The sequence below is a fragment of the Filobasidium floriforme genome (genome assembly GCF_021052385.1).
Source record: "Filobasidium floriforme strain CBS 6241 chromosome Unknown HD553scaffold_22, whole genome shotgun sequence".
Classification (NCBI taxonomy): Eukaryota; Fungi; Basidiomycota; class Tremellomycetes; order Filobasidiales; family Filobasidiaceae; genus Filobasidium; species Filobasidium floriforme.
Window position 1 is genome coordinate 534,061 of NW_025763643.1, and position 18,083 is coordinate 552,143.

The window sequence follows — 18,083 nt, forward strand, 5'->3', positions numbered from 1 at the left end:
AGGATGTACGGGTTTTCGTCTATATCAGCAAACCCAGCCAACTTCTTCAGTACCGGCCAGTGGCTAATGGCTGACTCAGCCTTCCCACAATCTGACTACGTGGTCTCGCCGTATAAGCGTCGACGTAGGGCCGACCTCGCTGCCGACAACCAGCGTTTCAACCGGAAATTATCGAGTCAGCGTGTAGCAATCGAGCACGCGTTCGGCCTGCTAAAGATGCGCTTCATGTCGCTAAGGGGGCTGAGGAATGAGATCACTTCTCAGCTCGACCTAGAGCGATCCCTGAACTGGATACGAACAGCATGCCTGCTGCATAACTTCCTCCTCGACTCGGACGACGACTTCTTCTCGGGGTACGACATGCGTGAACTGAACGAGCGGTTTGAGGAGGAGGCCCGAATCGTTCAGGATGAGCGCGATGTCTTCGTCGAGGAGGAGACAGTCGAAGCGCAGGCTGCCGGAGAAGTGAATCCCGACATCAAACGGCGGTTTATCAAGCAGTTCGCTGAATCCCGAAATTACGAGCCAGCATACGCTTCTCTTAGTGATGACGACGAGGCATAAATCGATAGCTTGACATGTTTGACGCCCGACTTGTCGGCAGCGCTTGTAAAGTATACAGACCAATATCAGCACAATAAGTAATGACCACGACCCGAGAAGCCTTGACCTATTAATCCTCGGGCATACCAGCGATCCTCTTAGCTTCCTTGGGTTCAACTCCCGCCTCCCTCAACCTCGCGAACATTTCGATCTGCCTCATCTTCTTCGTATGCTCCCTGGCAAGCTCCTCATCATCACCCTTCTTGCGGTCCATCTCTCTCCTCAGCTCTCGATCCCTCTTCTCCTCCTCCCACTTCTGTTCATCGAGACGCATAGCTCTCTCCCTGACTTGCGCCTCTTGCTTCGCAGACTCCAACAACGCCTCCTTGTACGCCTTGTCTACCTCCGCTCCCGCTGCCTGATTCCTGCTAGTCTCTGCAATCGCCTCCGCGATCTTCGCCATCGCATCATCTCCAGCATCCGTCATATCCTTGCCCTTGCGTTTTCCTTTGCCTCGAGATCCTGGAGTGTCAGGGATAGTTCGGCTGGCGACGGTGTTGGACGAGCTGGAGGACTCCAAGGTGCGGTTGACGGGGGCTAGGATGGAGACGCGGGGGGAGATCGCTCTCCCGCCAAGATCGTAATCGTCGTTGTCCATCATTTCTCTGTACTCGGGATCGTTCTCGTCGTGTTCAACGGAAGTGAAGGCGTTGGCAATATCTTCGAAGCGGCGGGGGGTGGGGGTATGAGGTGGCAACGAGGAACTCGGAGCTCGAGCCGGAGTACCGGCTTGCGACTCATCAAGTTCTCGGACCGGGGTATCTTGTTGTTGGCGACCGTCGACACCGAGTTGATCCTCGAGAGAACGAGTGTCGCTCTTGTGGGAGTCGAGGATCAGGGAAGGTCGAGATCCGACTCGAGAACCGAAGACAGGCAGGAGGGTCTCGTAATGGGGGTTTTTCGTGCGGAATTTAGCGGCGAATCCAGCGTTCTCTTCGCCTTCGAGGCTACCGTTTCCTGTCTTGTAAAGATCTTGATGTGCCCGTGTCCAGCTCGAGTGAATACGGGCGATCTGAAGGCCAAAGGATGGGTAAGTTGACCTCGCCAGGATACGCGATCGTGTGAGCAAATTCACCTTCTGGATCAACGGCTTGGTATCCGTCCTGTTATGCTCGATACCAGCATCGAGCATACCTTTGTATATCCCTCTCGCCACCTCGTTCCTCCCTGCCTCAGACTTTCCCTTGTAGACCTCCCAGTTCTGTCCGTCTGCGAGCCACGAGACGATGTAGTCCTCGGCAGTCGTTCCGTCCGGGGCTTTCAGAGCGTCATATCTCTCGTATTTGGTCTTTTGGGTATCGGTGAGTTGAGGATCGATGGGAATATGTTTGGGACGTTTGTTTGCTGGGGTAGATGGGGTGGTAGCTGACGCCTTCCTCTTGTTTGCAGGAGTAGGTCGTAAAGGAAGGTTGGGCGGGGGAGGCATCAGGGTCTGAGATCGGGTACGGCCTAAGGCTCGATTGGAAGGGCCGGCTTCGCTGGTGTAACTGGTGGTAGTGCTATTGACAGAAGATTCCCTGTAGGACTCAGATCCAGAGTAACCAGAGTCCGAAGGAGTCGAAGTCGTCGAACTCGTCGAGGTCGCCCGGGTGCTTGCCTGTGTGAGGCGAAATGGCGGGAAGTTCATCTTTTTGTGCTCCGGAAGAGGCATATTTGGACCCCCTCATCAAACACGAATATCTCAACAACCACTCACTCGAGTCATGATAAATAGATGATTCTGGTATCTAAAGCGTCCTGAGCATCTTTTCGTGGTAACTTGAAGAGTTGGAGAGGTCAGTGTCAGGTGTAGACGAGATTGTAAAACGAGGTTGTTTAGATGATTGGGGTCTAGAGGCCGTTCATCTTCGAGGTCATCTTATCATCTTTCGCGTGCGGGGACCCCGCATTTTGGAGCCTGACATTTAAAATAGAAAAGTTGACGGAAAAGATGATAGGCCGATATTGAAACCCCCTATTAATATGTCAGCTCATAGCTTGGTGTTAGCTAGTATCGAGAATGGTAAAGCGACCAAGTACGTACGGAGTAGTCCGGGGATCGGGAGGTGGAGGTCGCTGGTTGATCGACGTCGACCCCCTCTCTCAAAGATTATGAACCTTTAGATCTACTACTACTCTATGTTCCTGCAATTCCTAGCTACTAGCTGTCCGTTATCTACCTTATAAGAAACCGAAGTGCTCTTGAAGTGCTCTGCATCAATCTTGCGGGTATAGACTCGACCTCTTCCGGACTTCGAGGACACCTATCACAGGGACATTCATTCTCGCCGAGGACAATTGTGTATCTAGCCAGAAAGAAGATCTAAAGCTCGACGTTATGATGGGCAAGACAGGCAGTATCTGAGACCTAGGAGTACCTCAACGTCCCTGAAGGAGAAATGATGACGACTATGGGAAGAATGTTCCCGGTCCTGCTCGCAACCTGGGTCTGCTGCTTTCAGGTTGCGGCAGCGCAGATCTTGGGAGACTCGGATTCGAGCCAGTTGAATGTCGTATGTCCATCGTCTCATCGATAAACTACAGCATGACAATCTGATATCCTGTTTTAATCCATGACTGTAGCTCTTCTTGGTGGAAGCTATCGCCATCTTCTTCGTGGCCATTGCGGTAGGTACCATAGTCCCATCCAGGTCGTGAACACCGTGATTGCCATACTGATACCTCGTATATGTGATTCCCAGATCTTCTTCTTCTGGAACCGATTGCTGGGGATCGTAGTAGGGTTTGCTATCAGGCTGTTCATGTGGAAGAGCTCAAAGGTTCACGTTAGCATCGGTAAGCCCGACCGATATAATCGCAGATCCGCAAGTTAAACGCTAAAGCGAAATCTTACTACTTGTTGCTCAACCTGTACGATCAGTCTCGCTCCAGATCTCACCGCTTGCTGGCAGGATCTTGTTCAAGGATGTCCGATATCATTCGACTAACATGTCGGCTAGGATCCTTCAGGGGCACATTACATGGCGGTTTTGGAAGTGGTATGTCCGCAAAGAAGGCACATCAGGTGAGTCGAGCTATACTATACGAAATCATATCTCGTTAAGCCACTGTGAAACTAATCTTACGGTGAACCTTGGTCCCTAATGCGCAATCGTAGATCGCCTTTCATCCCGGTGCTTGGTACACTTGGAGGGTCTCGAATGGTTCTTATACAACCGGTCCCCCGCCTTTGACGCCATCGTGGACAGGATGAAAGCTGCCAATGAGGGAAAGACGGCACAATCGCAGGAAACGAAGCACAAGGACGCGTCTTCTTCTTCTTCGAGTGATGATGTTCCTACGGGAACACGGTCTGAAGGTGGTGAGGACGATCCGATCGAGAAGGGCAACGGGGCCGAGCAACTTCCGCCAGGTCCGTCTAAGCCCGTCTCATAATGCGTTGCCCTGTGGTTTCGAGCTGATAAGAAAATCTTGCACTTCGCACGACTAGAGCGCTTGGCTAGGCCACTCTCGCCTCCGATACCCAACGTCGGTATCCTTCGAGGAAGACTCAGCAGATGGACGACCAAGAAGCACCAGGAACCATGGCAATGGCAACGTGATTTGTTGCCGGTCGACATCGAGATCGCTACAGGGGCCGTCGTGCTCGGGAACGATGCTACGCCGATCGTCACCATCGCCGAATTCAAGAAGGGACATGGATCTTTGGAGACGACCGAGGTGAATTGCCGTCTTTCTGTTTTGATTGGTCAGAGTGATGCCGGCTTACAAGATGATGATGATATGGCAGAGTCGCAGCATCTTGGATGTCTTTAAGAGTGTAGCGTCTTTCAGCTTCACTGGCGTCAAGGTCATCGTGAGGACCAACCCAGATTATACCGGTGCCCTGCTTGATCATGGTCGACGAGCTTACGAGGAATTGACCAAGAACAAGTAAGTGACATGACTCAAAGCTCGAACTATGCGGGAACGAGTCGATACTGATCTGGTCCATCAACCAGACCGTCGATCTTGGAACAGATGCAGCATACTTTCTTGCGTCGAGCGGACTTTATGCACCTGGCTGAAGAGTTCGAGTGGCTTTCGAACCAGTTCTTTGCGAAACCTCCGACATATGCGTCCGCTTACTATGGCACGGACAAGCAATGGAAAGGTTTAGCACGGTATAGAAACGATATCGAGGCAGATATCGGACCTTCCGACCCGCAGTTGGAATATGCCAAAGTGACGACTGTTTTGGAGGCACGCAAAGTCGATCTGGTGTACTACTCGGATGTTGCAGGTAAGGTTTGTTGTGGACGTTCTTATTGCGATACATACTCAGCATTGCTTCACCTCAATGCACAGGTATCGTTCCTAATCCGGACGATCATACCGATCCTACATCTCGCGCCAGCAAAGCCGCCAATCCTCAAGTCTACGACGTCGGAAATGGTGACCTTCCCCCGGAGTGGGGTCTTGAATTTGTGGTGCACGAGATGAGGATGGTGTACGGTCCTTGGCACGATAGGCAACGGTGAATATGTTCGACGCCGATGGGGAAACGTGATCTTGGCTGATCAATCGATATGCGCAAAGTGACGCTTTCACCAAGGCCTTTACCCCTGCCATCTTTTATCAATCCACAAAGACCGATCGTTTGAAACCGGGAGATTATCGAATGCATACGGAGATGAGAGTGCACATCGAACTCGTCGGGCATACCACGATAAGGGTTCCGACTCGCGAAAGCAGCAAGGTAAGTAAACCGGATATTCAATATGATTGGTACTGCAAAGCTGAGTAGGAATGGACGTGATAATGATAGGACTGGGATTATGACAAGCACGGAAGTAAACCTAGAAACCAGCAGCGTAAATACGGTTGGATGGATATCGACGTGGGTCCGAAATCGACGATTCGATACGTCATGCCTTTGGTGGCGTCTCAGGCAGGCTTCGATGCCCTGATGGAGATGGAATTTCATGGCATGAGCGCGTCCTCCAGCATCAACTATGCCAACTTTATGCGCACCAAAGTCGTCAAGGTGAGTCTCATCGGTGCGCGCAGCGCATCATGAACACTACGGGCTAAGCCGAGGTCGTTCTGCTTGTCAAGGTCCGGGCATCGATGCCAACCCCTTTGGAATGGAACGCTCGGCGGGATTGGACGTTTGATATCGATCTTCAGGACGCCAGAATATCTCTTCTCCGCGATCACATCACTTTAATAACGGATCTCGCAAAAGATTGGAGCTCTGGTGCCACTGGCGATTTTCATCACTTCATCCCCTGCGATTACCAATTCCAGATCACTCTAACCGATTATATTCTGAAGCTGTACGTGAACGACTTCAACATTGTGGATTCGCCTAACAAGAGCGAGGCCAATTGTGAGCGACATGTCTGGCAAGTGTGGAATCCTTCGACATTGCTGACTTGTCCCCTGCCACAGGTCTACTGGAGGTTCGAGGAGCTCGGACCTATGCCGAAGTCGAAGTACCGCTGATCAGGTTTCGGCCCGAGTCATCAACCATACCGTTCAGTGTGCAAGGCTCGGACCTCGCTCTCCTGATGCATATGCCGGAATGGCACACGCACAGCACCTTTGGCAATCAGAACACAGCGCAATTTGCAAAAGTCGGTAAAATACGACTGAGAGGGTCTTACCTGTATTATGCGGAACCCACGCCCGAACATGTGGAATGTATTACGCTGTTCATCTATGTGAGCATGACTCTTGGTACGACGCATCGAGCCAAATGCTTATTACCAGATTCACAGCTCGACGACGTCGCCTTCAGAATTATTGGATGGGTAATCCGACGCCTTATGCTCATCAAGGATAACTATGCTGGATCCTTCATGAATTTTCAGACAACGCAAGATTTCCATAACGAGTTCGCCAAGTCGCCAAGGAGCTGGGGAGACAAGACTGTCGAACGTTATCGGCCCGGCAAGGTGACAGAGCGCTCGTGAACCTAGGCTCAAATATCCGCTCAGCTTTAGCTGACGCAACCTCGATCTTTATCCCAGTCTGACATATTCGAGGTCAACCTTGAGCTCGAAATTACGAACGGTACCGCATTGTTGCCACGAGAACTATATGACTGCGTCGAAGCGACGGTATTACCGGTACCGAAACTAGAGGTCCATCTGCGTTCCCACGAGGCGTTCATGGGTGAGTCTCCCGCGATGATTACAGAGGACTTTGTGCTCAATCGCATTCAAACAGAACTCGTCGTCAATGCCCGGCCAACAACAATCTTCCATAGTTCAGACTCGACGGTCTGTTTCGCCGAACATGGAACTGCAGCTCCCAAAAATGGAAAATCACTATATCTTGGAGGTAGGTCACATTCAACGATTGCCATCGCCTGTCAAATCTAACATGATCTTTTCTGCCACGCAACAGGCCTGTCTATCCGCGCGGATCGCTTGTTCGGACTGCCTCCCAAAACACCTACATATCTATGCCTGTGGGATTTCTTCATCCCGCAGATAGGTGGTCACTGCGATGCTACCTTGATCGAGTGCATACAGACTGGCGTATCCAACTTCAATCTCGGCTTGGGCGATCATGCTAATGCGCCGTTAGAGTTGTACAATCCACCTTTGGATCGAGATGGTGCGTTTCGGCAAGTGCACAGTCCTAGTCCAGAGGCGGTACTGACGGTTCTCCTCGTATTCGTCTCTAGTCACAATCTTCAAGGTCGTGCTTCCAAGGGTAGATGTCACCGCATGGGCCTCGACCAATGCGATCAACTTGCGCCTCAGAAACCTGGCGTATGACACGAATGACAGAGCGACACTCCAGTTTTCTTCTATGCAGAGCTTGACCATCGAGGAGTTGGAATTGTCCCTCTATCAACAGCAGGCGAACTCGATGGACAAGTCAAAGTATTTTCGACTGGCTTCAGCAAGCTTCGGTCTCAATCTCGACACTTTCAAAGCTCCACGTGGCTGGCAGGAACAAGCTGTCTCACAGCAATCTTTCATGCGCCAGCAAGATGCTGTTACGCGGCGAACGGTGCCGATGTATAGCACGACATCGCCCGATGATGGATCCTACCATGTGGGGCCGCTATTCCTACCTCGGCCTTTTCCGTCTGAGGAGATCGATTCTTCGTCTTCGGAAAGTAGTTGGGAGAGCGAGATATCCATGACCTCTAGCACCGATCCATCCCTGGTGGACGATACTACAGAGTGAGTTTAGGGTTCCTCTTGGTCTTCTCGTGTGTTTTTAAGTCCTGTGTCCCGACAGCGATGATTCGGAAAGCGCGTTCCCTATCAAACCGTTCACGAGATCGACGCTCGCCGCAGCATCTCAAGGCTTCTCCTCGGAGGATTCAGTATCGTCACATCGGAATCGTAGAACACGGCTGCCGATCGGTCTCGCGCCTAGATCTTCAGGTAAGCCATCGAGCCTAACTCGTGAGCTCTGAATATCCTTACACGATTGGGTGTGATTTCGTGTCTCAGAGTACGATCGTCGCCTAGCCAAGGTGGTGGAAATCTGTACCTTAAACGAAGAGATAGGAGAACGAGCTTTTGCAACGGTCAACAAGCCTTCTAGCGGGTCCCTTGGGAGGACCCCTGTCAAGAATCATCCAGCGTCGATGCCCGAAGTGGACGAGAGCATGTCGACGCTGTCCGAGCTTGCCTCTCAAGTCCGATCATACTCCACGACCAACATCATGTTTCCCAAGGCAGTCAAGGTTTTTATCACCCCTGAAGCCGTCAAGGTTCTATCAACATTCAAAGACGCCTTCCGCCCTGGGGATTCTGTACAAAATGTCAACGATTACGAACGCTGGCTGGACAGGGCCATTGTGGACCGTTGGTCCTGGCTCAAGTCACGTAACGCCCCTCTCACGAACAGTTCATCCGTCCTAACGCTATCAACACCCAACATGATCATATCGAGCGCAAGCGCGAGCGAAACCCATACGCCTCTATTGGGTGTCAATACGGGAGAAGGGTCAGATTTCGACGTGGTAGCGACCGAAATTCGGATAATCGAGCCTTCCTTTGCGAAGTCCACCATTAGAGACACGTTGGACGGTATGACGGTCGATGTCGCCACAACGACCAAGATAGCTTGGACGGACCTGTCGCTGAACATGGACGTCCAAGACTCGACATCTCATAGTCCATCGAAGAATATTGCGATGGAAAAGGGCGATCTTTTAGCTCTTGTTTGTGGGACCACCCGACTGAACCTACTGGACTCACAACGAGGCAATACTACGGCAGCCGACTGCGACAACGTCAATCTCGTCATTGCAACCAATGTGACACCTGCTGTTCTTTCGCTCGCTCGTCGTTGGCAGTCCGCAACCCAAAAGCTGTCCACCCCGAATCAGGACCATAGCATCGACCGAGCCGATCATCTGGATTACACCTGGCGTATTATTCAAGCTGCCGAGCAGCAAGGTATAACCACAGAACCGTCATTCCTGGGCCAAACTGGACCTTTGCTGAGACCTCCTGATACGCTGAATATCGGTGTTGTCCCGCCGATATCGATCTTGAGCCTACGAGAGGACATCGGTTGGCGTATTCTCAGTCAATTGCGATATTATGCGCGACGGCTGGCAACTAACGGAACCTTGGAAACGTCACAAGAGGCCGAACCGCCTCCAGCAACGCCTGAAGAGTTACAATCCGACATCTATGGGCACTTCGCCGAATGGAGGGAATGGGATGTCCCTCAATATGATTGGATCGATCTTCACTGCCTGCAAACTCCCCGTCAAGTCACACAATCAAAACTCTCCAGGCCGGATATCGCGTTCGACTCTTACACTATAAACGATCGGAAAATCAACGTGTCTCTCCGAAAGCTTCAGGCATCCCTCTTTGACGTGACTGCTCTCGAAGGCCAGCAATTGGGAATCATGAGCTCAATTGGCCTGACCTGCTCTGTTTGGAACGCTCAAACGACCGATCGAGCCGTACGCGTGCAGACCGTCAATTTCGCGGCCACCACATTAGATCTCGGCGTCCATGTGGATCTCGTTCAGTACCTACTGCCAGTATACAGCTCATACGAGAGGGTCTTCGATCAGGTTACACCTCTTGCCAAGACACCTGCGAAGGGCCCATCCGAGGCGGATCCTGATGTGCGTCGGTGCTTAATCCTTGGCATAGGCAAGATGGGTCTTTCAGTCAACGCAGAGCCGCTTCAGTTCGCTTTCGATATCTGGGACACTCACGTAGTCTACAGTATGTGCAGCAATTCTGAAGGAGCAGGGGTATCCGACCGAAAATCTGCAACAAGGGATGCCCTGAACCTAATCGTGCAGAGGTCAAGGATTTCCGTACTGCATATGGATGGCTCTGACCGGAATCAAGTTTCCAGCTTGCCCCGTATTTTCTCGCTCACACTGGAAGGCGGACAGGCTGCTTTCTTCCCAAAACTCACCAAGCCAGGAAACCGGGCGGAACCGAAGCCCTCTGCCTCCGTTCTCGTCCAATCTGTCAGTTTGGAGACAGCTTACGATCCTCGCAATACTCAAGTCATAATCGAGACTTGGAAGGCTAGACGCTTTTCGTAAGTAGATAATCGCTTCGATCGATCGTTGGCTTATGATCGACTGATCTCGACGGTTTAAAGTGAACTCGATCGTGTCGTCCGAAAGATTCTAAAGAAATTCGCGCCGAACGTTGACGCTCGTCCGCCGAGATCCAGCAAAGACCCGGATGCTCCGACTCCCGGGGAGATGGTGGTCAGCATCTCCTTGCTGAAAGCGCGACTACAGGCTTCCGATACCGTCATAGCATTCTGGATTTGCGAACACTCCACCATACAGGTCTCTCGAAATATCCAGGTTTTACGAGCCGATTCCGCGCAAAAGATCGACGGTGCATTACACCTTGGATCTCAGTCAATAGGCTTTTGCAAGACTTCGGAAATGGATGAATCTACTCTCAAATCGAATATGCCGGATGTCATGATGAGGCTGCCGGCTATTAAGGCGCGCGGGGGACTTGTCATGACATCGAGCGATGTGTCGGTGAAAGGCAGCATCGCCATCGAACGCTTCATTGGCACATTCAAGCCTTCCGTGCTGGAGAAGCTTTTGTCGGTATTCAAGGCTGCGGAACAGGATATCCAGACACTCGTTTCGATTGGCCAGTCATTGCAAGATGTCCCGAAGAGAACTTCATCTCCGTCAGACGGCATCCAGACTCGATCTCGCGCTATCCGCTACGACATCGGCGTACGAAGTCAAGGCTTATGCGTGTCTCTCCAAGCGACACAAGTCTTGTCGACTCTGACAATCCAGACTGGAGCCATCAGTGGAGATCTGGCCAGTGATGGCGCATCGTCGGATCCGATGTGGAACGCGAACGTGACTTCCCTCTTGCTATCGCTAGGTCATCAGTCCACCCGAGGCGCACCTCGCTCCGACGTCTCAGCAACCCAATCTGCGTCGATGCAATTCAGCTTGCAAATCTCGCAAAACCCGGAAGAGCAAGTCCGCGACGAGTCTGGCACCGTAGCCGTCACACCGACCACCGTAGATGTCCTCCTAGCTAATGTTCATGCGACATTGCAAGTCTCCGCATTGAGCGAGATCTACGATCTCTTGGGCAGTTGGTCGACGGATCTTGGGGCCGTTAGAGCCCGCCGCAAAGAAGAATGGGAGAAGGTCATGAACAAGACGGAACAGTTGATGAAGACCGATCACACGCTCGATTCGCCTGAATTGGCAGAGGATTGGTTCATGCTCAAGCGTGTCATCAACGTCCGCCTCACAGGACTCGCCCTTGCGGTGCCGCTGACTCTGAACGCAATCCTTGATCCGCCAGCTGTCAGGTCCGCAGCCTTGCTGTTCACAGTTGCGGCTGTGGAAGTCTCAAATCAGAAGGGCGACTCTGGTAAAGTGGAAGTCATCGACGTGCTTTTACAGTTTGTAGACAGGCAAGTTCGACTCTAGTCTAGTCTAAATATCCTCATTGCCTCAGCCTTACCGTCGCTTTCCCGCAGCTTCGATACGACCGACGCGGCACAGTACGACGGCTTGCATCACTCGACTCGGAACCGAATGCACTTGCCCCATACCCTGATGGAAGTGCGAATGGAAAAGGACGAGGGCAGACTGGTGCTTGCAAACAGCACTTTCAAAGGTTTCGAGCTGCGCTTGGATTCGAACATCGTCAAGCATGCGTTCATGCTGCAGAGCGTTTACGAAACAGGAAAGCTGCAGATCGAGCAGCTCGCTCAAGAGTATCCCTTGGAAGGTGCGGTACCGGGACAGCCTCGTGTTCACGAAGAAGGACATCAACGGAAGCAAGGACGTTGGCCCTTCGACCTGCAATTCGCGTTCAACTTTTACAGCGGCTCTGTCATCCTGTATCAGACGAGCGAACCACACGACGCGAACCCTGTACGCGATCGGAGGCGGGGCAGTCAAGCGGCGACTGCAGACAACATCAAACTACCAGGAATATCCCTCTGGTTGCGCGCAGAGGATCTCCGTCGCAAATCGGTCGCCCCTGCTGGACACAGCAAAATGGTGCAAATATTTATCGTCAGTGATGAAGACATTCTGCTTTGATAGTTAGAGCGGGACTGACTGACAAATCGTCTTCCGACGCAGGTCGTTCACGCTAGCGAGAATCTGCTCAAGCCCACTATCTTGCGCTTCATCGACGAGACACGCAAGGAAGCCTCGATCCAACAATTCCAGCGTCGACAACCTGCTGCGCCTCTGCGCGCGATTCCATCTGAACAAGCTCGTCAAGCTACTTCAAAGACCGATGCGAACGCGACAGCAGATGTTCCATCCACTTTCGAAGACCGACTACCCGAGATTCGTTGGGAATTCGCTCTGCGTATCGATCAATCCCGAATGAGGTTGACTTGCATGCCTGATTCCCCTGTCCTGGCGGGTCTCGCTTGGCAGAGCGGTGGTATTACCGCGCAATACTGCCCATCTCGCAGGCGACTTGTTGGAACTATCGCGGTGAGCGGTGTGTCATTCGATATACGTCACGAGTGGCTCAAGGACCAGGAGTGCGTGGCCGGCCGAGTTACCAATATGACCGGATCAATGACCTGGGAAAAGGAGACAGCGACCAGACCAGCAACCCTTAGCGTGGTCATAGAGACCGAGATGTCGGCAGAGATGAAGTTGGCGCGGATTCAGGATTTGCTCTGCTTCAAAGCAGTCTGGGTCGACAGTCTCGCACCCGTGCCGCCGAGTATCGACGCCAAGACGGAGTCTGAGCGTATCAGGCCTATTCCCACCATTTGTGCGCCGCCACTGATCGAGCCTACCTCGGCGAGACACCTGATACTGTTCAGGATTCGCCGTATCGAGCTCAAGGCCGACATTAATGTCAGTCAGATATGCTTCGCGGTGGAACCGCTTGCTATACGAATGACCAAGACCGCAAAAGAGGAGCGTATTGGCGGTGAGATCGGGCGCCTGATTATCACCGCCAATGGTATCATCACCGGGAGCGTCCATGGCGATCGTATCGTTCTCGCGGCCAAGCGATATCCTCGCGGTCTCATCGCACAAAAGGCTGCTCTGCTACACCTCAGCATCGAGACTGGCTTGCTGCAAGCCGAAATACAGCACGAAAGTCAGCCTTTTGGTTACCTACAGTGAGTTCCTTGCACATCTATCTCTGGCTCTTATGTGACTCATCTTTGCTCGTGACAGGATCGCACCGACAACCATGTCACTGCATGACGACTGGTCTGATATGGACGATCGGGGCATCACTCCGGATGCTAGTCTCAACCTCTCCTTCAAAGTTGACGTAGGCGATATCGATGGCTTTGCAGCGATCTTGGCCTTGCCCGCCGTCTTCGAATCTTTCGAAAGGGTCGAGAGCACTTGGCAGCATCAAGTCGACAATGCAAAATCCGAATCTTTGGCCTACCGCGACTATTTGGAAGCCAAGCCTGACGATGCATTTGCGGCGGTGGCGGCAACAATGCAAAAGTCGGCCCAGAGCAAACGCACAGACAATGACTGCCGCGTCAACATGAAGATCGTTCGAACCATGACCTTGCGCGCCAACAGGACCCGCATCGGGATCTACATGTCATCGCTGTCAGAAACCGAGCTCTATCGACTGAGATTTGACAGTCTCTCGACGACCGTTCAGAGGGAATCTGGCTTCAATGGCGATCCGTTGCGTACGCTCAAGGCCGTCCTCGAAGGTATAAAGCTGTACCGCCATGTCGTGAAGCCTCCCTTATACCAACAGGGCAAGGACCCTCTGCCGCTGTCGGAGTGGCATCGCAAGGTCGATAAATCACCGAAACCGATGAAAGTCATCACGTTGCCGACGACTGTAAGATGCTCGAGTTGATCGATCCCAAGAGCGCCCGTAGCTAACGCGAACTGGCACCTTGACAGACCATCACGATGGAGTCCGTAGAAGACATCGTCCGCAAAACACTGCAACACGACTTTGCGCTCGACTATGGAGACGCCCGCTTGGAGGTAGACTTTCAACTCGGGGTGTACAAGGAGATTTGGGATATTTTCGAAACGTTCAAACAGCTCTGGGCTAGGAGAAGAGCTTTACACCCGGAAGAGGATAAACCTGTTGCTGATGACAATGCAGATACATGCGGCTTGGTCATGGTGCCTGGCAATGTCAAGGCTAGGACCCCTCAGATGAGTATCCTAGGTGACACGGCTCAAGACCTTCTCGGACGATACGCCGACAAGTATCTTGCCGAAAGTCCTCACGTCACGCACCATATCATCATCCAGTTCTTGGAACCTGGGATGAATCTGTGAGTACAGACGGATTCTCATCACGACCGGACGAAACCTGACCGTACGCAATCACTTTCCTAGCCTTTTGAAAATTTACGACAATCTGCTTGATCTGAAGCAATAATGAACGGTCGCGGCACCCTCCTCCGACCTTACCTGACGACGTGACGATAAAAGACCCACGACGACGTGTGAATCAACAATGTATAGACGGCGTTCAACAGTTGTATCTGAGATATGTTTTGTGACCATTTCTTGCGCACTATCACTATTTGAGTTTACAATCACGCCGTCTGAACTACATATTTGGAAATCGTCGAATGACACAATGTTTATTGAATACAAGGTAAGCGCGAACCGAGAACGCCTAGACTAGCACACTCTCTCCCATATCCTTCTTGATGTCCTCCACACGCGCCTGAACGCCGACGAAATACTCGAGCGCCCGACCCGCGTGCTTTTCATCCTCTTCGCTCTGCTTGACGATATTGTTCTTCTCCTCGAGGGCCGCTCGGAATCGTTCTCTTAGATCCCACGAAGCCAGTCTGACCACCTTTCTAGCCTCGCGCTGCATCCTGGCCGATTGCAAGTCGATGTACGTGGCAGAGCCAGCGTCGCCGACCAGCATCGCTGCTTCGCCAGATTCGAGCATGGCCTGGATGTGGCGACCGACGTTGCGAGGGATGGCGGTCGGCAAGTCTTGAACGACGTACCAGGCGAGACCGAGCACGACGGCACCGGCGACCGGTGCTGCCCAACGTCTGGCAGCTTGGTCCCCGAGGATCTCGCTGACGGAGACGACCGATTCGAGCGCATGACGCAGTCCCAAAGCCTTGCCACCAAAGATCCCGACGGCACCGGCTGCGATCGAGGCGACACCGAGGATGGTGATCTCCCCGTTTGTCCCATCGTCCGACGCCTTGCCACCGGTCAAGGTCGATTTTGCGGCAAGTACGTAGTGATTCAAGTCGAACACGTCGGCCAGCGAGACGGTAGCGAGTTCCGACCGGCCGACGAGATTGAGACCGACAGCGTTGATCTGCGACGCGCTCCTCCGTGGCATCGGCCTGCTCGCGTTTGAAGCACCCGCCGCGGTCCCGGCAAACATGGCCAGAGGGTTGAAGACGCGTTTAGATCGCTCGACGTCGCTCGGCAGATGACGATCGCCGAGCTCGACGACCGTGGAGATACTGTTTGAAGTGATCTTCCGGGTCTCGTCTTCGAGCTGCATCACCGCCGCCTCGACGCTCTTCAGAAGAGCTTTCCTGACTTCGATGGCGTAGTCCCATACGCCGAGGAAGCCAGGGTAAGGAGGCAAGGAAACGTGGCTTCCCACAGCGGTCTGACCACGTCCGACCGCCGCCAAAGCTTGGGTCAGGTTGTTCTTGACCACCCTAGCGACCTGTCCACTGACAGCTTCTTCTTCCTCCCCGAGAGCCTCTTCTAGGCCGACACTACCCTTGAGCATGGCTTCGAGCCCAGGTCTGACCCTCTCCATCTCCAACCTCGCCTTGTCCCTAGCCTCTTCGGCGACGATCGAGTTGGCGCTCGCCAAGAGCCCTACATCAGCCAAAAGGTGGCACAGGTAATTCTCGGCCGGCCCGAGCTTGCTCTTGGCCCGGTTGATGAGGACGAAACTCCTCAAGCTGGATTCGAGCTTGCGGAAAGCGGCGTCCAGCTCGGTAGCCTTTTCGTCCAGAGACTCGCCTTGCACCCCTTCGGAACAGCGGAGAGCGACCTGGGCGCTATCGACGAAATGGACGAGTTCGTCCCTCTCTTCCCAGGTCTTTGGGCTGAGCTGACGGATCTGTTCGAGCACGACGCGTTTACACTTTTCTTTATCCCTCACCTCGTCGAACCGGTTGACGACGATGAACATCCTCGCCTTTTCCTGCCCCGCACTGAGGATGAACTCTTTGGCGCTGAGCGTAAAGTGGTTGAATGCGGAGACGACAAAGATGATGACGTCGATCGTCGGGTTCCGAGTAAAGTTGGACGTGGTGGCGATGACGTCCCTGTTCAAGCCGGGCGCGTCGATCAGGCTGATATCCAGGATCCCGTTGTGCAAGATCGAAGGGTTCGCCAGGTTCTGATCGGGAGCGCGGAGGTAGATCTTGAGAGGGGGAGCTTCGGCTTCTTGTTCCGCCACGAGGTCGATCAGGTCTTGCAGCTTCCTCTCTTCGTACGTCAGTTCGTCTTCGGGGTCGTAATCCGCTTCCTTGCCCTTGACGATATGCACGCGTTCCCTCCCGCCACCACCGGGACCACCTCGACCGTCGCCACCGAGGAACTGATCCCCAAAGACCTCGACGAACCTGCCCGTCAAGGGTTGTTGATCCACCGGCAAGACCCCCGTCGGCCAACCTTCCTCATCGACCCCTCCACGCCTCAAGAGGGCGTTGACAAAAGTAGACTTCCCCGCGTTCAGATCGCCGGTGACGAGCACCCGAGAGTTGGTAGACATGACCCTAGCTTCGAGGTTCTTCAAGTGAGACAGGGAAGATTCTAAACGGGAGGAGAGTAATCGGGAGATGGAGCTCCGTTCGAGGGAAGACATTAAAGAGCCAGCTCGGTTCATCGTCATCGTGGATGTCGCGGTCTGCCCGTGACCAAGGGAGAGGTCTAGACGGAGGATGGAGAAATCGGTCATCTCCATCTCGTCCGGCAAAGACGTCCCCGTCGTGGCTGTTGTGGCCGATGTGGTGGTGGGGTTGTCCAGGACATTCGGAGCGAAAGTCACGCTCCTCTTCAACGATTTCCTCTGTACCACCGGATTAACCACCTTGTTCGTCCCCGATCCCGATCCTGATCCCGACCCCGACCCTGATGCTGCTTCACGAGACCCGTTCGACCCGGCCGATCGCTCGCGATCATGACCGGCTTCCACCTCGCTCAACGTAGCCGCGGATGTAGGCGAAGACAAAGTGACCTCCCTCGTACTGACAGGATCATCAGCGAAGGACATGGTCAACGTCCGATCACGCCTCGGTCTCCGTATCCCTTGTGCTATCCCTTGTGCTGTCCCCTGTGCTGTTCCCGTCCCTGTGCCCGGTGCTATAATCGATCCCGGGATGGACTCGGGCTCTTCATGCTCGTGGACGGCGAAAGAGGGATAACGGACCGCCCAGTCTTTCTCGTTAAAGTTTCGGAGGTCTGCTAGGAGGTAGGAAGAGGAGAGGATTGCTTTGTAGAGGCTGTTGTCATCGTATGGTATGTTAAATGTCGTCCGAGTGGGTTGTGTGGATGGGTGAGCATTAGGTGAGATTTAGAAGTTGTCAGAGAGGAAAAGTAGGTATAAGTGTTTTAAAAAAAAGAGACTCACCGATCCCGCTTCTCCTCGTACTCCCGGATCACATCCTCATTATCACCCGACACCCCTCTCCCCGTGTTCCGAACGTTGAGCACGGTATCTCCATTCCCATTTCTCGTTCCAATCCCAGCTCCAGCTCCTGATCGGGAGCCCGATCCAGAAGCGGTCGGTTGAGATTGTGGTGGGTAAGGAGCGGTCTGTGATCGGGTGAGGGAGGAAGGGAAGGGGAAGTGCGGTTTCTGAAGAGGCTGCATCTTTGCTAGATGGTATAGATGTTATAGGGAGGTTGTTGATATCGATGGTGGGGTTGTGGTGGAAAGGCGATCTGCCGATCTGACCTTACGGTAAGCACGACCGAGGTCTAGCTGAAGATGACGTTTTTTTTCTCTCTCTTTTCCCACTTTCAGGAAAGTGCGCGTCGAGGTTTCCAGATCGACGGGCGTGGTGTGCAGAGATCGTCGAATGTTGATTGTACAGGAGCGACAGCAGGCTAGTACA

At 53.1% G+C, this 18,083-nt stretch overlaps 4 protein-coding genes across 4 annotated transcripts; 2 read left to right on the forward strand and 2 right to left on the reverse strand.

Annotated features, from left to right (window-relative positions):
• Positions 1–673: 673 nt before the first annotated feature.
• Positions 674–2,254, reverse strand: HD553DRAFT_345140 (uncharacterized protein; the record flags this gene model as incomplete). Its single annotated transcript, XM_046183068.1, has 2 exons — positions 674–1,615; positions 1,679–2,254. The coding sequence occupies 2 exons, from the start codon at positions 2,252–2,254 to the stop codon at positions 674–676; spliced, it is 1,518 nt and encodes a 505-aa protein (XP_046033957.1).
• Positions 2,255–2,632: 378 nt separating this feature from the next.
• Positions 2,633–7,934, forward strand: HD553DRAFT_317700 (uncharacterized protein). Its single transcript, XM_046180781.1, has 19 exons — positions 2,633–3,095; positions 3,166–3,210; positions 3,285–3,378; positions 3,464–3,607; positions 3,701–3,955; positions 4,034–4,263; positions 4,334–4,476; positions 4,545–4,825; positions 4,891–5,059; positions 5,122–5,281; positions 5,351–5,569; positions 5,641–5,914; positions 5,977–6,248; positions 6,306–6,482; positions 6,558–6,702; positions 6,757–6,870; positions 6,937–7,149; positions 7,220–7,727; positions 7,845–7,934. Exons 1-19 carry the CDS (start codon positions 2,982–2,984, stop codon positions 7,894–7,896), a joined length of 3,609 nt encoding a protein of 1,202 aa, XP_046033958.1. The 5' UTR covers positions 2,633–2,981; the 3' UTR covers positions 7,897–7,934.
• Positions 7,935–9,747: 1,813 nt separating this feature from the next.
• Positions 9,748–14,521, forward strand: HD553DRAFT_122946 (uncharacterized protein). The gene is made up of 7 exons (XM_046176520.1): positions 9,748–10,077; positions 10,166–11,451; positions 11,518–12,061; positions 12,131–13,143; positions 13,202–13,841; positions 13,907–14,292; positions 14,357–14,521. The coding sequence occupies exons 2-7, from the start codon at positions 10,247–10,249 to the stop codon at positions 14,397–14,399; spliced, it is 3,831 nt and encodes a 1,276-aa protein (XP_046033959.1). The 5' UTR covers positions 9,748–10,077; positions 10,166–10,246; the 3' UTR covers positions 14,400–14,521.
• HD553DRAFT_352301 (uncharacterized protein) lies at positions 14,499–18,080 on the reverse strand. Its single transcript, XM_046183683.1, has 2 exons — positions 17,598–18,080; positions 14,499–17,469 (listed from the first exon to the last, which is right to left on the reverse strand). Exons 1-2 carry the CDS (start codon positions 17,837–17,839, stop codon positions 14,643–14,645), a joined length of 3,069 nt encoding a protein of 1,022 aa, XP_046033960.1. The 5' UTR covers positions 17,840–18,080; the 3' UTR covers positions 14,499–14,642.
• Between the last annotated feature and the right edge of the window lie 3 nt (positions 18,081–18,083).

Bases quoted from the DNA above. Each gene is read 5' to 3' on its own strand.
- HD553DRAFT_317700 (XM_046180781.1), top strand. From the start codon at position 2,982: ATGATGACGACTATGGGAAGAATGTTCCCGGTCCTGCTCGCAACCTGG. The intron at 4,477-4,544 runs GTAAGTGACATG...TCCATCAACCAG, and splicing joins GAGGAATTGACCAAGAACAA to ACCGTCGATCTTGGAACAGA. The intron at 7,728-7,844 runs GTGAGTTTAGGG...CGCTCGCCGCAG, and splicing joins CTGGTGGACGATACTACAGA to CATCTCAAGGCTTCTCCTCG.
- HD553DRAFT_122946 (XM_046176520.1), top strand. From the start codon at position 10,247: ATGGTGGTCAGCATCTCCTTGCTGAAAGCGCGACTACAGGCTTCCGAT. The intron at 13,842-13,906 runs GTAAGATGCTCG...GCACCTTGACAG, and splicing joins TCATCACGTTGCCGACGACT to ACCATCACGATGGAGTCCGT. The intron at 14,293-14,356 runs GTGAGTACAGAC...TCACTTTCCTAG, and splicing joins TTGGAACCTGGGATGAATCT to CCTTTTGAAAATTTACGACA.
- HD553DRAFT_352301 (XM_046183683.1), bottom strand. From the start codon at position 17,839: ATGCAGCCTCTTCAGAAACCGCACTTCCCCTTCCCTTCCTCCCTCACC. The intron at 17,470-17,597 runs GTGAGTCTCTTT...CGATGACAACAG, and splicing joins TACGAGGAGAAGCGGGATCG to CCTCTACAAAGCAATCCTCT.